We start from the raw sequence: 16,349 nt of genomic DNA, 5'->3' as shown, positions 1-16,349 counted from the left end.
CTCCGAGCCCGGAGCCCAGCCTACAGCGCACAGTTGCGTGCGTGGAGAAACTCGCTGAGCCCCGCCTGAGCTTCAACACGCAGGCTCAAGGGCGCGTGCCCTACGCTGCCGGCTCTGATTGGCCGCCACAGGTAAGAGCGCCGCCCAATGGGAGGTGTGGATAGTGAGGGGTGCCGCACACCAGGAGCAGAGGGTCTGTGTCAAGAGCAGCGGGGGTTGCAGCAGGCGAGAGAGCCGGGTGAGGGGCGCCGCGAGGCTAGGCGGGCGGGGGAAGAGAGCGCTGGGCCAACGGAGAGGGTGGAGGGAGAAAGAAGGGGACACCGCGGGTCGAAGAGCTTTGGGGCCTGCGCTATGGCGGGAGCGGCGCCGAGTGGAGGGAGAGCGCTCCTTCCAGTGTGCCCTAGAGCATCGATTGAGCCCCCGCGGTGTGCAGGCCCCTACACTTGAGCTCGTGGTCCCCGACCCCTTGCAGGGAGCTCTTTGGTTGCGGAGTTGATATGTCTGGTCAGAGAAAAGGGATGTGTAGCAGTGCATCGAGAAAGTTGAACTTCCAGGCCCCCTCTGGGTTTTTTTCCTGGAAGGATTTATTGATCTACTGTATAGAAAGCCCCCCCATTCCTCCTCCAAGCCAAGATTGGGAAGGGGGGAATGTAAACGAGGAAAGTCTAAATGTTAGGTCTTTCAGGCTACCTTGAGGGTACCCACTTTGCATAAATTTTACACCAGGCACTGGCAGTTCTCTGTTTGGAGTGGGGCTGTAAAAAAGAAACAAACCAAACTCTCAGGCCCTGGGAACTCAAAAAATTGTGAGGGAGTTAAGGAAAGTTTAGCTCCTGGGCTTTTATTGAATTATTTACTCAAGGAGCATTTATTGGGCACCATCTGAAAGCAGGGCCCTGAGCTGGGCCATTATTGTGGGAGTTCACAGTCTAATAGAGTTGGTCTGGTGGGGAGGTGGAATGTGCACAGAGACAGTTAAACTCTCAGGGCCTCACTTCCTGGAAGGAGCATTATTCATTCACTAAATGTCTACTCAGTCCCTTTTGTGTGCTAAGCACTGTTCTTGGCACTGGAAAGATAACAGTGATGAACAGGCTAAAATCCTTGCCCTCTGGAAGCTTAATATGAGCAACGTTATGTGCCAGGCTGTAAACTGAACTCCACCTGCCTCTGGCACTAACAGATGAGTTGAAGAAAAGATGAAGAAGGTGAAAATTGAATTTGAAAAATTAGCTCTTAGGATTGCAGGATTAGGAGGGAGTCATTTGCTCAAGGCACCCTGGGCCCCTGCTATGTGAAAGGACCTAGGTTGGATTGAACTCACACATCTATAAGGGAAAATGAGGCACATAGAAAAAGTTCAATAATTAAAATCCCTGCCCCTGGTCAGTGGTTTTGTGGGTGACAACAGTCCCTATAGTGAGTCAGACCTGTCCTGCCTACAAGCTCAGGGAGGAGCACAGAGACTTCATCCCAAGTTCATGATAACTGCTCTTATAGAAGTGGCACTGGATAGCATAGGAACCCCGAGGAGGAGGGAAGTGGCCACCAGCCTGAGGCTGCAGACATGTCAGAAAAGGCTTCACAAAGAACATGCTGGGGAGGAGTTTGCTAGACAAGAAGAGAAAAGAACTTTCTTGGTAGAAGGAATAGCAACATCAAAGAGTGAGGGTCCAAAAAACATTTCTGGATAACTACAAGTGGTTCTATCTAGCCTTTATCAAGTAACAGGCACTTTGTGGTCATTACTACTTTTAGCCTCATTTCACAAGTGAGAAAACAGTCTCAGAGAGAGGAAGTAAGTGGTGGCGCTCAGATTCAAGCCAAAAGCAATCTGGTTCCAGGGCCTGGGCTCTTAATCTCTTTGCTTTGCTGTGTCTCCATGTAGAAGGAGGAAAGGCACTACACAGAGAGGGAACTGTGCAGGCAAAGGCCAAGAAGCTCAGGAAGACATGTGTTCTCAGAAAGGGTACAACTGGCCCTCGCCCTCAGAGGCCAGACTGAGTAGGACTGTCTCTCTCCTGCAGATGTCTGGCTGCCAAGGGATGTGTGGCAGCTTCAGACACAGGCTCATTGAAGACTGAGGCATAAACACTGGATCTAGACTGGGTGACTGACAAAGGCTAGTGAATGACAGGATGGGCAAGGGAACTCCTGAGACACCCCCCCACGCCCCTTGGATTCCTGGTGTCTCACCAGCTCCCTTCTTTTTCCAGGGACTCCTTCCCCACAATGGCAGAGATGATGGCTGAAGTGGCTGAGATGGCCGAGATGTTGACACAGATGTCACCAGGAACAATGGAGATGGCGATACCAGTGTTTGGGGAGTTGTCAGCAGAGGTGACTGAGATGAAACCTGGGGAAGCCCTTGCCTCATCTCTCTTTTTCCAGCACCACCAGTTCATGTGTTCTGAATGTGGCAGCCTCTACAACACACTGGAGGAAGTCATCTCACACCAGGAACAGCATGTGCCCACTGTCACAGAGGAGGAGGCACTAACCACCCAGGATGCTAACCTGGAGCCAGAGCTAGTACCAGGTACTGAAGATGGGCCTTTCCAGTGTGGTGAGTGTAGTCAGCTCATCCTCTCCCGTGGTGAGCTCCTGGCCCACCAGGACTCCCACCTCCGGGAGTCTGCAAGCCAGATTCAGTACCAGTGTGGGGACTGCCAGGAGCTGTTCCCCTCGCCTGAGTTGTGGGTGGCTCATCGGAAGGCCCAGCACCTTTCTACTGCAGCAGCTGGACCACCAGTGCCACCGCCTCCATCTCCTCCTCCCCCAGCACCACCACCTCGATCCCCTGTTCCACCTGGAGTCAAGATGGAGCCCTATGAGTGTCCTGAGTGTTGTACCCTCTGTGCCACCCCTGAGGAATTCTTGGAGCATCAAGGCACCCACTTTGACTCTCTAGAAAAAGAGGAATGCAATGGGCTAGAGGAAGATGAGGAGGATGAAGAAGATGATGAGACAGAGGAGGAGGAAGAGGTTTTGTCTGCAGAGGTTGATGACGATGCTATAGGGGGTGACAAGTCCACAGCTGCCCGGGCCCAGAGCTGTGGAGATTGTCCCCAACATTGGACATCAGCAGGGGCACGCCGGCGACACCGGCGGGCATCTCGTGGCCCAGCATCAACATCCCACCCCTTCCTCTGCAGCCAGTGCCAGCGCAGCTTCAGCTCAGCAAACCGGCTGCTAGCTCATGGGCGGGCTCATGTTGGTGGCACACATGAGTGTACCACCTGCTTCAAAGTCTTCAAGAAAGCAGCCTCACTGGAGCAGCACCTGCGGCTGCACCGTGGGGAAGCCCGCTACCTCTGCGTGGACTGTGGCCGTGGCTTCAGCACAGAACTCACATTGGTGGCCCACCGGCGGGCCCACACCGCCAACCCATTGCATCGCTGCCGCTGTGGCAAGACATTCAGCAACATGACCAAGTTTCTCTACCACCGGCGCACCCATGCCGGCAAGAGCGGGGCACCCCCCACTACAGCAGGAGCCTCCCTGACTCCAGCTGAGCCCATGCCCCCACCACCACCTCCTACCCCTCCTGCCCAGCTGCCTTGCCCACAGTGTTCCAAGTCCTTTGCCTCAGCCTCCCGACTTTCCCGGCACCGGCGTACAGTCCATGGGCCCCCTGAGCGGCGACACTGCTGTGGGGTTTGTGGCAAGGGCTTCAAGAAGCTGGTCCATGTACACAACCACCTGCGGACACACACAGGTGAGAGGCCCTTCCAGTGCCACTCCTGCGGCAAGACCTTTGCTTCTCTGGCCAATCTGAGCCGCCACCAACTGACCCATACAGGTGTGCGTCCCTACCAGTGTCTGGACTGTGGCAAGCGCTTCACACAGAGCTCCAACCTGCAGCAGCACCGGAGGCTGCACCTGCGACCAGTGGCCTTTGCTCGTGCACCCCGCCTCCCCATTACCGGTCTCTATAACAAGAGCCCCTACTATTGTGGGACCTGCGGCCGCTGGTTCCGTGCCATGGCGGGCCTGCGTCTGCATCAGCGGGTCCATGCTAGAGCACGGTCAATGACACTGCAACCCAGATCACCACCTCCTGCCCCCCCCCCGCCCCCCCAGCCTCAGCAGACTATCATGTGCACTGAGCTTGGGGAGACCATCGCCATCATTGAAACGTCCCAGCCACTGGCACTTGAGGACACACTGCAGCTGTGCCAGGCGGCACTGGGAGCCAGTGAAGCTAGTGGGCTGTTGCAGTTGGACACAGCCTTTGTTTGACAGAGCTAAGAGCAACATTAAGAATTTGGTTGCAGCAGCAAGTATGGGCACTTATGGGGAGAAAGGGGACCACCCCCTGGCAAGCCCGCCTTAGTGGGTGCCAGGATCCACCCTGACCTCTTACCACTGACTCCTGAGAACAGCCCTGCCAGTTTCTCTTGTCACCTTTCTCTGCGTGTGGGGAAACTGAAGCTCTGAGATGTGATAACAATCTGTCCCAGAAAGCGGGGTTTGCCAAGGTTCTTTGCATCACCTTGCTACCCAGCAACATCAGGTAACCTTTCCTGAGCCCGAACCATGTGCTCAGGTATGTGCCCCATACATTTTCAGGTCTCTTGCTCTACCCCCGACCCTAGCCTTCCCTGAACTCTCAGCACCCAGGATTCGGCTCTGCCTGGTGGAGGAGGACACTGACTTCTCTGGGCTTCCTTTATCAAACTTTTAATGTGGAAGGAGACCTATAGGTGCCCAGGTGCTCAGCTGCAGAGGTGATGCTGGAGACCCAGGAATGAGTCAGACATGGGCTCTGCCCAGGAGGCCTGCATTGTGGTAGGAAGAACACGCACAAGTACAGATGACCTTGCTTTCTTAAGTGTGTCTTGTTGCTTCTTTCAGCTTGGGTGTCCTAAGGCCTCCTTCTTGAGTGCTAGGCAGTGCTTGGGGCGAGAGATGAGTCGCGCCTCTGCCCTGCCCCTGAGGGACAGACAGATCTCAGCCCCAGGTTCCTCAGGGTTGTGATGGGGATGTGCATGGACAGTGGGTCCCAGAGCAGGGAACAAAGCTCAGTAGTGGGAGATCAGGAGTCAGAGGCTCTCTAGAGGAGGTAGAAATCTGCTAGTGGAAAAGGAGAACATTCCAGGCAGACAGCACGGAGGGTTGAGTTGTTAGTATACTTGGAGATCGTCCAGTTATTCACAACTACAAAACAACGAACATTTGACTCCCTAGCCGTGGCAGGCACCACAGTTACCACTATACATGTACAGGATGTCCCCCAAAAATGTATATAGTATGTCTGTAGATTCTATTACATTTTGAAAATGAAATTTATTTTAATAAACACTGACTTTTTAATTATTCAAAGACTGTATACATTTTTGGGGGGATACCTATATTATCCCAGCGGACCTGTAAGATGATCTCAGAATTATCCCTTGTACAGATGAGAAAATGGACAGAGACTTGCCCAAGATCTCACAGCTAGGCAGAGGCGTGGCCAAGATTTGCACTTAGGCGGTCCCTTCAGCCCATGTCTGTAACCAGTGCTATTGATTGTGACCTGAAATCCTTGCAGGGGCTGGGAGCTCAGAGGAGGATTCACTGTAACTGAAGGAAAGGTCAGCTGGTGTCACAGAGCACTAGGGGTTTGAAGGGTCTTTCAGAAGATCAAAGGTCTTGGGAGCAGGAAGGGATCCCCAGCCTTTTCAAAGGTTTCCTGGGGTAACAATCCTTCCCTGATAACACCACAGTCAGGTTTATGGGGCAGGCTCCTCCCAGTCCTCTGCAGATCCAGGTGCTCCAGCAGGTGAGGCAGAATGGGGCAGAATGAAGCAGGACTGTGAGTTGTTTGGGAGGGAGGGCTAGACCTTGGAAGGCCTAGAAAGCAGGACTAAGTTGGGGCAGTTAAAGAAGGGGTGGGTCCTAACTGGGCGTTAGGGCTTCCTGAGGTCAGGATGGGGCAATGGGGAAGACTGAAGATGGTCCAGGAAGGAGAGAACAGTACAGAGCTGGACATAGGCCATGGGGGTGAGAGGAGGGTTAGGGACAGTGACCTCATGGCTGAGCAGATATAAGGGAAAGGGGTCCCCAGGATCCCAATTAGGGGTGTCCTCACCCAGACCAGCCCTCCTCCAACCTATGTGCTTTATGTGTATATTAATCATGCAAAAAAAATGTGATACCCAGATGGTGTGGAGTAGGGAGGGCCAGGGTTTGCATTGGGCAGTCTACAGATGCTTCTGGGGCTAGCTTATGCAGACAAAAGCCCAGACGCCACAGGAACAGACCTTGAACTCTCTCTGGAACATGTTTCTTCACCATCTTTCTTCACTCATCTTTCTTCACCAGTGTACATGTCAGTAGTTCCTCCCCAGACCCCCTTCCTCCTCAGCAGCCTCTGCCCTCACATACTGCTGGCACCATGTGGAAGAGGTGCCATTTCTAAGCATGTTTTCTAAGTGAGGGTAAACATCAGGCTCTCTGCCCACAACCTTCCCAGGGGTGTCACTTCCCAGAATCCTTAGGAAACAGGCCAGGTAGGTGCCCTGTTTGAGACCTGGAAGTGAAGGCTTGGGGATCTGCTAGGGTTTGGGAACAGCACCTCTTTCCCTATGCATGCCCACTAAGAGTCTACATCGGTTTAAGTTTTGTGTCCTCTGGACCCTGAAGCAGCAGAGAGCAGGGCTAAGACAAAGCTTTGTTCAAGTCTTGACCCTACCACTTAGACTCTGTGGCCATGACCTCTCTGATCCCCAGTTCCCTCCCTCCCTGGTTGGAAGCAGATGGTTAGTGCTGAGTCCAGGGGGCAGGCTCCTCCCAGGCCTCTGCAGCACATAAGTTAGACCAGTTCATCTTTACACAGGAAGGTTAGGTACCTCAGCCAGGACCCAGATTCAGGCCTTGGATAGCCCAGCCTGGATTCACTCTATACTGTCCCCCCTTACCTGAGATACAGCCTACTCCTGTCCCAGGACAGCCCACCAAGCACCTCCCTCACCTCTATGGAAAAAGGCAGCCAGACAGAAGCAGGTTTTCATGCCAATAATTTATTGAACGGAGGTCTGTACACAGGCAAACCTTACTGTGGAAACTAAGACATCAGGATCCCCCTTCCCCCAACTCCTACCCTGGCCCTCCAGGGTGTGGAGAGGAGAGAGGAGACCTTAGGGCAGAGGACAGGAAGGGGACACAGCTGTAGGAGGGGGAGGAGCCAGGTTGGACGGTGCGAATCGACGTTTTCTTTAAGAAAAAAATTATAACAATCTATTTACACCTGGGGGCCAGGAAAGGGAAGAGGAGATGGGCTGGTCTGGTTCTATTTACAAGGGACACAGGAGGGGAGGGTGGGTCGGAGGAGGAGGAGGTGGAGGTGGAGGCCTGGGGGGAAGGAAAGGGGCCAAGGCGTAGAAGGGTCTCAATGCCCCCAACCCTGCCCATCCTTCCTTCGCTTCACTCCCCACTAGTTGAAATCCTCTTAAAAAGCCCACCGTAGGGGTGAGACTGGTGAGGGAGGGACAGGAGGAGGGGACAGGGACTCATTTACCTCTGCCCTCTAATCTAGGGGTCCAGCCAGGGCAGGAGCTATGCCCCCCCCTTTCCCAGCCCCACCTGGGGCTCCCAGATGGAAGGGTAGTTGGCAGGGCCCTCAGGAGGAGTTAGTGAGGGGAGCTGTGGTATCAGATGACTGCCATTCTGAGCCGGTCTGAGTCTCACTTAAAGCTGAAGAGAGGAAGGAGCAGACAGTTAGCCTTTGCCTTTCAAACCCTCCCAACTCCCATGAGCAGGAAGTCCGTGTGAGATGCTACATCAGAAATTAAAAACTCATTTTAGGTCCAGGGTTGCAAATTCAAATGCCAAAGGGCCAGGATGGTCACACTCTGGTGAGTGACTCACCAGAGAGCCAGGCCCCACCTCAAAGGGCCTGAGGAAAGGCAGGCCCACTGCTGTCCCAGCTGATTTTCTTCCCCAAGAGAAACAGGACATCTGGATTTATACAGGAAATGGCCCCCATTTTTAAACGTGGATAACAAATTCAACTGTTTATGCGGGCCTAACTTATGTCTTTGGTTTTCCAGCTAGCATTTCAACACAAATAGGCAATAATGGCCAACACAAGTGGCCATTCGCATGTTGTAAAATATGCTTTCTATACCATCAAACCATGAGCAATTTTAAAATACCTACAGGAAACTCAGGAGCTATGAAAATAGCCCCTTCCCCCCCAGCTGAAAAATGCTGTTCTACCCTGACTTACCTTGTGAGGATGGGGTGAGGGTGGCAGTGCCCGCAGGGGACCTCAAGTGAGGAGGGATGAGAATGGCGTTGAGAGATGGTTGGATGGAGAGTTCTAGAAACAGGAATGGACACGCCTGGTCAGAGGGCAGAGCATCTGCAGGCCCAGTTGGAGTTAGAAAAGGGCACTGAGTGGGGACCCAGCTCTTGGCAAGGTCAGGTGTTTGCAGACACGTGTAGCCCCCCGAATACTTGAAAGGAAAAACTGTAAAGAGCCTAGCACAGGAGAGCACAGGGCACAGGTGAATCAGATTTGGGTATCCCTGAACCACAGGGGCTGCTCCCATGCTCCAGGGTCTTCCCTTGTGTCCACCCTCAGCTCCCATTCCTATCTTCAACACCAAGCTCTTCTCCACAATCACTGGCTGCCCCTCCAGCTCCCAGATCCCAGGCTGTGCCCTCACCACCAGGACTGAAATTGAAGAGGGGGGGAAGCGAGCGGTTGTTGGGGAGCTGGATTCCGTGACATCGCAGTTCATCAAAGAAGCTGTGGGCACAAGCTTCCAGTGGGGAGAGCCTTGAGGACGGTGTGTACTCCAGTAGGCTAGAGCAGAGCGCTATGGCCTCAGGTGGCGTTCGAGATTTGAACACCTGGGAGGAGGGGAAAAAGTCACAAGAGTGAGAGGCCTTGGGCACTTGCATGCTCCTACACCTCAATGCCACAGTGCCCAAAGAACATGTGACTGCCCGCCTCCCACACACCCACCTTCCAAATGAGAAAACTGAGACACAACCACTGACGGGAGCTCAGTTTGTATCAGGTGAGCAGCCCACAGTCCCATGACTATGGGCTCTGCTATAAGTCTGTTTCCCCACTAGAAAAGTGTGACTTGAATCTACTGTGGGTTGTCAACTTTCAGATTACTAGAAATCCCATAAACTGAAATCTAATGAAAGTTACTGACCCACTCCATGGGTAAGTATGCCATGACTCTGTAGCCAGATCCCCAGAGACTAGTTGGCCTCCAATGGGGACCTCAGTCATGCTGCCTGAGACCCTAGCCCTGCCCCACCTTTGTCCAGGGGTGAGCTTTAATCTGGGGGAACTTGAACTCCGTGTAGTTGGGGTTCATCTCTCGGATCTGTTCCCGGGTTGGTGTTCCCAGCACCTGTAGGAAAAGGAGGGGTCTGAGCTAAGACCCCTATCACTTAGCCCCACCCCTGCCCACCTGACCCTGCCCTCACCTTGATGATCTCCACCAGCTGGTCTACCCCACTGTCCCCAGGGAAGATGGGCTGGCCAAGGAGGAGCTCTGCCAGTACACAGCCAGCTGACCACACATCTGAAGGGGCAATGAGGGAGGGTCAGAGCTACCATGTCCATCCCCTCACAAATGCTTCTGTCCCTTATGATCAGAAAGGAAATGCCTTACTCAAGGTCATCCCGTTTAGGAGCCCTGGAGCCTGACTTAAACCTCCAGGTCTGCCTGACTGTGATGCACTCCTATTCCTTCCTGGTCTGTACCTTGAGCCCTATGACACAAGCTCACACCCAAGGATCACGCAGTTTCCTCACACCCTTTCCTCATGTCTGGAAGGTAGAACTGTCATCCTCACCAACAGGGAGGGACACACCCTCACAGCCTCACCTGGAACTCCCCCAAGGTCACCATCAGCCCCCACCCACCCCACCCCCGATGAGAAGAGAGGGCTGACTGAGAAGTTCCAGAGCCAGTATGGACTCTGAAGTCAGGTCAGCCTTCAAAGCCCAACCCTGCCCAGTCCCAGCAGTGTGACTGTGGGCAGGTGGCCTCACCACTCCAAGCCTGAGACTGCTCATCTGTAAAGGAGTGTACGACAGCATCGCCCTCCTAAATTTGTGAGGACTGCATAAAGGAATAGACATTAAGCTTTTATCGCCAAACCTGGCAGACACACATAGAACTCAAAACCGCCAAGACTGCCATCCCCACCCCCTGCCTTCCATAAGTCTGACCGATGGATGAGGTGTAATCAGTGGCTCCAAATATCAGCTCTGGGGCCCGATAGTAACGAGAACAGATGTAGGAGACATTGGGCTCTCCCCGAACCAACTGCTTTGCACTGTGGGAAGAGGAGGGCAGAAGTAAACACAGGGCAAGGGTTGGGGTCCCTCCTCGCCTTTTCGGCCACCCAACACACCCCAGGTCAGGCCCACCTGCCAAAATCACAGAGCTTGAGGACAGCGGTGTCAGGGTCCACCAGCAGGTTCTGAGGCTTGATGTCACGATGACACACGCCCTGGGAGTGGATGTAGGCCAAGCTCCGGAAGAGCTGGTACATGTACACCTGGGACAGTCAGGGAACAGAATTCCAGCTCCACTCTTCCCAAAACATGCCACTGCTCCACCCTCTTGGCCTGAAGGGCCTTCCCAGGCCCTCTCTCCAACTTGAAAATTCCTCCACTGCCCTTTAGTGTGCACCAAAATCACTTGGAGGCCTTGTTAAAATACAGAATGCTGGGCCCCACTCCCAGAGTTTCCGATTCAATAAGTTCAGGATGGGCCTTTGCAACAACTCTCAGTGCTGGTGCTTGTCCACACTGCGAAAACTACTGCTTTGATCCCATACTTCAGCAGAAGCCTGATGAACAAGACTGACATCAGGAAGGCTTTGTTATAGAGACTGGGGAGCAAGGTACTCAGCTCCCCCAAAACCACTGGCTGGAGAAAGGGCTCAGCCTCCTTTATCAGATAAAACCACCCACAAGCAGCCCCTCTCCAGCTGGGTCTTCCTGCCATTCTCCAGTGACTGACTAGAACTTAAGTTCCAAAAGAGCAATGATCTTTGTGTTTTCATTACTGCCTCGAAGGGCCTAGCACGTAGTAACAGTTCAGGCCTGCTTCACAGACCCCCTCCTCCGTTCCTGCTGCCCTTGGCCAGAGATACCACTTTCTCACCCTCCACCTGGTCTCTTCCCAGAAGCCTTTCTTGATCCTTCTTGCCCCAAAGCTGGCAGGGCTGGGGGCCATCTGTGTTTCCAGAATTCCCTGTACTCCTTCTAGAAAGGTAGTTGCTAGTAGTTTTATAGTTCTCTGTGATCACACTAGTCTACCCTGCTAAACTCAGAGGCTTCAAGAGCAAGGCCTGAGTCTTAATCAACTGGGCCTCTGAAATTGCTCATTACTGGGCCTGACACACAGGCAGTCACAGGACAGAGTCACCAAACTGGAGACTCCCCTCCCAGCAGGTGAGGTCCCACAGCACCAACCACTAGCAGAACCCTGTGGCTCAAGAGGAGCAACTGGGCCCTCAAGCAACCTCAAGCAAATTTGGACCCACCCACCTCCTCCCAAGGCAGCAGGTTGCCTCAGCTTCTGTTCTCCACATCATCATTAGGTTTACTCACTCACTCACTCATTCATTCAAATACCTGCTGAGGGATAAGAACACCCAGGGCTCAGCACCAAGCACTGGGGAATGAACTGCAGAGATGATGAAGGTGCCTGCTTTCCTGGCTCTGTGGACACTAACCTTCCTCCAACCCTGCCTCCTTTCCACTCCTCTGCCAGAATTCAGGGTGTCCCCCTCTGTATTCTCTGTCACCACCACCTGATTCTGAGCTACTTCCTTCAACACCACTGGGCTCCCAATATAGACCCAAACAGGTACCTTGCAGCCTCCCCAGCCCCAGTCAGCCTGCCTCCCTGATTCAGTCAGGCCTCAGGCTGGTCTGCCCTGCATTTGGCGAGCTCTATCTCTGGGGATATGGGGACAAGGGCAGGGAGCACAAGACCTCCAAAAACTAACATAAACTTGCAGAACGAGGAAACCCACAGAAGGCAGGAGGGTCTGGAGCTCCTAGCTTCATGGGCCTGGGCCCCAGCAGCCAGCCTGCCTGCCTACCTTGACATAGATAATAGGGATGGTCAACTTGGCCTTGGTGAAATGGCGGGCCACCCGGTATACCGTCTCGGGCACATATTCCAGCACCAGATTTAGGTAAAGCTCGTCTTTCTGCAGAGAGCAAAGGAGAGGTATAAGGCATTATGAACAAAGAGCAAGGAAGGGGGAATGGAAGGTTTGGGGAAAATAGGGGAAGGACTAGCAGTCATCAGAAATGCAAGCAGAAAAGAGGTGGAGAAAAGGTTCAGGACTCCCCCGATCCCTGAGGTCTCACCTTCTCCCCACTGGAGTAGAAAAAGTATCTCAGCCTCACGATATTGCAGTGGTCCAGCTTCCGCATAATCTGCAATTCTCGGTTCTTGGGGGCAAAAGGAGAGAGCCTCAAAAAACCACCAGCTCTCTTTGCCACCCCTCCCTAGCACCCCTCACCACAGCCCTACTCCCCCATTCCTGCCAACAGAACTAGGCAGCTACTCCCTGTGTCCTGGCTCCCAGGCCCACTGGGGCAGCCCTTAATTCCTCACCCCCAATCCATTCCCTTCACACACAAGCTGGAGGTCTCTGGGCTAAACCCAGACCACAGATGTGCTTTCTTCAGCCCCTTTTTAAAATGTTCAATTTACTACTGACATTTGAAAATCAAATGACTTCACGTATAAATCCAGTTTTGCAGCTTCTCTTGAAAAATCAGGTGATGTGGCCACATAAGGCCCACCTCCCTGGATGGCACAAGCAACAACAGACAGGTAGTGGCCATACAGTTTCACCCTAGTTTCCACTCCTCCCTATTGTTCCTCTGAATGTATCTGAGCCCTTTAATCCTGGCTTGGATCCTGAGTCCCAGACTCCAGGCTTCCAATTCTCATCTTCCCAAAGAGGACCCAGCCTCATCCTCTTCCCAGAAGGCCTAGTCTCAGCATTCTTCCCTATTCTCTGTTCCTCTCTGGGGCCTCAAAACTCCCTACCCTCAGATCCTTCTCACTTCTGGGACTCAACACTAAAATCAAATTCTGACCAACACCCTGGAGCTCCTCCTGCCCGAGACTACTCAATGCCAAGACGCAGGGCCTGACACAGTTTCCTTCCTAGCGTAGGCTCACTTCTCCTATGTCCAGATTAGCCTATCTTCCAAAATGCCATCCTTCAAACATCAATTATCCCTCAACTTCTACTTCTCTATCTCCTTCTCGTTCCCTAGGTATCCACCTGCTCATAGGGCAACACTGTATGAATGGACACCCCTTCTTCAAGAGGACAGAGCCCCACACCAAGACACATAGTTTCCACCCTGCACTTGCCAAGCACCTAGGGCAGAGTGAGACCTTTGCAACGAACACACTGATCAGCCCCACCAGCTTCCTTTCACCTTTGAGCAGAAACTTAACTTAGTGATTAACTTAAGATGGAGAGCTTGGGAATCAGAATCTAGTCTTGACCTCTGGCAATTCTCTTATCTGAGTCTGTTTCTGGTTTCTGCTTACTTAAAATGGGAATAACAACAGTACCTACACCTCCACACAATCTTTATGTAAATTAAACAAGAACTTGCCCCCAAAAGCACTTACAAAGAGCAAAAATCCAATAAATTGTCAGCTCTGGGCTTTTCTGGAACCTACATTCCCATCTTCCATACAACTCACTCCCTTCTTTCCCCCTTCTCTGGCCTATGCTCAGATCCCCTGTGGAACTCCAAGGCCAGTGCTCTTGCTGTGGTTCTCTCACCAGTCATGCCCAGTTAAACCTCCTTGTCCCCAACTCCCCCAAGCTACCTTGAACCTCTTGTCCTGGAGAACCTTCTTGATGGCTACCAGTTCCCTGGTCTCTGCCAGCCGTGCCTGGTACACAACCCCAAATGAACCATTGCCAATCACTTTGATGTCTGTGTAAGCCACCTCCTGGGAGCGCTCCGGGCCTTGGCCTAGAGTGGCTACCACTGTGGTCACCTTCCCGCTGTCACCTGGGGAACAGAGGAGACACAAAATCCACTGACCTTTCCTCTCTGGCCACCACCCTATCCTGGGGCTGTGGAGAGGGGAATCTCCACAGGAAGGTCTCTGGGGCCTCTTTGTCCCTTTTCCTTGTCCCTCCTCCCATATAGGAACATAATGACACCTAAACCTCTTGCTGACCCCTATTCTCCACTTCTAGTAAGCAGCAAACCATTGGGTCCTCTTGGTCTGAGGAGACACTGACACTTCCAGATATTGAATCCATCCCAGCTCACTGCCCTCTGGCCCCTCCTGACTGGGGAAAGCCTGACTTAACCTCTTCCACTTTAAAGAGTGCAGTAACCCTGAGGTACTTCTACTTTAGGAAAGCACTAACGTTCCTCACAGTTCAGGGGAGGGTGACCTCTATGTCCTCCCTGGTGGAGCTGGAAACCTCACCACTGGTTTTTGGTGACAAAAATAAATGACTCCTCCTGGCATGAGTACTAGTGCCCTGACACACTTTTGGGGGACAGTTAACCCTTACCCAAATACTTTGAGGTTAGAGAAGGCACTGACCTGACCTCATCTGTGTGGTCCAGAGCCCCAGACCCTTCCTGTATGTGGGTGGTCCCTAATAGATAAGCATTAAATTGTGAGACTGGTGGACCTGATCTCTATGATCAGAAGGCTACCCCAGCCTCAGTATTTCATAGGAAAACTAATTCCCAGTTCCAGTCTCTGAATGGCAGCAAACTGCGGTGGCATTCTTTGGGGATAGTTACCCCTTTTCTTCAGGGAACTAAAGAAAAGTTCTCCAAAGAAAAAGTGTCATTGATGAGTCAAATCCATTTTGAGGGACCAGTTGATACCTTCTTCTGGAAGACGTGATCCTACATAGCTATTTTTTCCAGAGCCAATGACACCACACCTCAGATCCATATCTATGGGAAACTAGGGTCCTTCCCCACCCCCATTCCATTTCTGTGAAAGGAAACCCACCAACTCATGTCTTTTAAAGAACAGTGACTATGACTTGGTCTAAGGGTATGCTGACTCCCAATCTGTCCTTATTTCTAAGAAGTAGCAACAATTCATTTTCACCATTGGGAATGCAGTTCTCCATATTATGGACAGGTAAGGACACCAAGACTTGTGCTTTAAAGGGGAAGATGACCTGGGTACCAGGTTTGGAAAGCTGTAGCCCTGTTCTTTGCAGACAAAGTAAACCCTGCTTCTAAGTAACATGTACTCCAAATCCCCATCTTCTAAAGGGGAGCAAATTCAGATCCCTCTTTTTGGGTGGTGGTGCTGATGGTGATTTTATTCTTGTTTCCTTGGGAACAATAACCCTGAGCCCCATTTGTAAGCAACGATGATCCCTCATCCTGTTCTTTAATGCATGGCAACGTCAAATCCCTGTTTTTAAGCCTCAAGGATCCAAGACCTCGGTAAGGAAGAACAGGAAACTGTGACCCGTTTCTTTTAGGATTACTAACTCTAATCCTAAACTCCAAGTGATGGTAAGCCCCCAAATACCTCTCTTGGAGGAGAGCTCAGACCCCAGTTCTGGGAGGCAGAGACCTCGAGCTCTTATCTGGGCATATGGAAGAACCTGATCAGTGGTTGAGGGGCTTCAGGAACCCTGATCTCCACCCACCCCGGACGCCGCTAGTACTCACGGCCCAGCTTCACTCCGGGCGGCGGGAAGCTGGTGCCCGCGCTGGGGCCGCCGCTGCCTCCTCCGCCGCTGCCGCTGGGTCCACCCCCGGAGCTCGAGGCCCCCACACCCCCACCCATGGCTCCGACTGACGCTTTCCCGCCGCTGCTGCCACCCGGGCCGGAGGCCGAGCCCCCGGGGCCGCCACCGCCGCCGCCGCCGCCGCCTGGCTCCGCGAACGAGCTGGTCCGCGCCCGGCCCGAGCCCCCAGGGCCGCCCACCGAAGGCGCGCCGCCGCTCATGGCGCCGAGCGCAGGCCCAGGTCGCGGGGCTCGGGCTGCCCGGGCTGCCGCCGCCTCTCCCGGCCTCCGGCCTCTTCCAGGCCGCGCCGCTCGGGCTCCGGCTCCGGCCCAGCGCCCGCCGCGGGGCACGCCGGGAGATGGAGTCCGCCTCCCCTCCGCGCCGCCGTCACCGCCCAGGGCCGCGAGAAAGTTGTGTGGCACGCCGGGAAATGGAGTCCGCAAAGGCCTAAGAGTAGACCGCAGGGATGATGAGCCGCGCTACCCGTCAAAAAATAGAGTTGTTAGCAATAAGTCAGTCTACTGCATCCACCGCGGACGCTAAAGTACTTAGGGAAGCTGAGTCAGAGTCTCACACTCACTCCACTGCCGCAACGTTGAACC

The 16,349-nt window shown here is 53.3% G+C and overlaps 2 protein-coding genes across 4 annotated transcripts; one reads left to right on the top strand and one right to left on the bottom strand.

Moving 5' to 3' along the window:
* Window positions 1–180: 180 nt before the first annotated feature.
* Window positions 181–4,971, top strand: ZNF526 (zinc finger protein 526). The gene is made up of 2 exons (XM_036275238.1): window positions 181–238; window positions 2,217–4,971. The coding sequence occupies exon 2, from the start codon at window positions 2,233–2,235 to the stop codon at window positions 4,240–4,242; it is 2,010 nt and encodes a 669-aa protein (XP_036131131.1). The 5' UTR covers window positions 181–238; window positions 2,217–2,232; the 3' UTR covers window positions 4,243–4,971.
* Window positions 4,972–6,987: 2,016 nt separating this feature from the next.
* On the bottom strand, window positions 6,988–16,075 carry GSK3A (glycogen synthase kinase 3 alpha). Of its 3 annotated transcripts, none has more exons than XR_004961144.1 (12): window positions 15,689–15,968; window positions 13,848–14,035; window positions 12,353–12,436; window positions 12,079–12,189; window positions 10,391–10,521; window positions 10,190–10,296; window positions 9,439–9,536; window positions 9,267–9,362; window positions 8,658–8,844; window positions 8,216–8,308; window positions 7,505–7,680; window positions 6,994–7,200 (listed from the first exon to the last, which is right to left on the bottom strand). XR_004961144.1 is itself a non-coding variant. In XM_036275318.1 (12 exons), the coding sequence occupies exons 1-11, from the start codon at window positions 15,966–15,968 to the stop codon at window positions 7,607–7,609; spliced, it is 1,449 nt and encodes a 482-aa protein (XP_036131211.1). In that variant the 3' UTR covers window positions 6,994–7,200; window positions 7,570–7,606. The 3 variants fall into 3 exon arrangements, 2 of the variants coding, with proteins under 2 accessions (XP_036131212.1, XP_036131211.1); XM_036275318.1 differs by having other exon boundaries at window positions 7,570–7,680; XM_036275319.1 differs by having other exon boundaries at window positions 6,988–7,680; window positions 15,689–16,075.
* Window positions 16,076–16,349: the final 274 nt, after the last annotated feature.

Source organism: Molossus molossus, unplaced genomic scaffold (genome assembly GCF_014108415.1).
Source record: "Molossus molossus isolate mMolMol1 unplaced genomic scaffold, mMolMol1.p scaffold_m16_p_21, whole genome shotgun sequence".
Taxonomy (NCBI): domain Eukaryota; kingdom Metazoa; phylum Chordata; class Mammalia; order Chiroptera; family Molossidae; genus Molossus; species Molossus molossus.
This window is presented reverse-complemented; position numbering and strand designations above follow the sequence as displayed.

Bases quoted from the DNA above. Each gene is read 5' to 3' on its own strand.
- ZNF526 (XM_036275238.1), top strand. From the start codon at position 2,233: ATGGCAGAGATGATGGCTGAAGTGGCTGAGATGGCCGAGATGTTGACA.
- GSK3A (XM_036275319.1), bottom strand. From the start codon at position 15,968: ATGAGCGGCGGCGCGCCTTCGGTGGGCGGCCCTGGGGGCTCGGGCCGG. The intron at 12,437-13,847 runs GTAGCTTGGGGG...TTTGCCCCCAAG, and splicing joins TCCAGGACAAGAGGTTCAAG to AACCGAGAATTGCAGATTAT. The intron at 10,297-10,390 runs GTGGGCCTGACC...CTCTTCCCACAG, and splicing joins AAGCTCTGTGATTTTGGCAG to TGCAAAGCAGTTGGTTCGGG.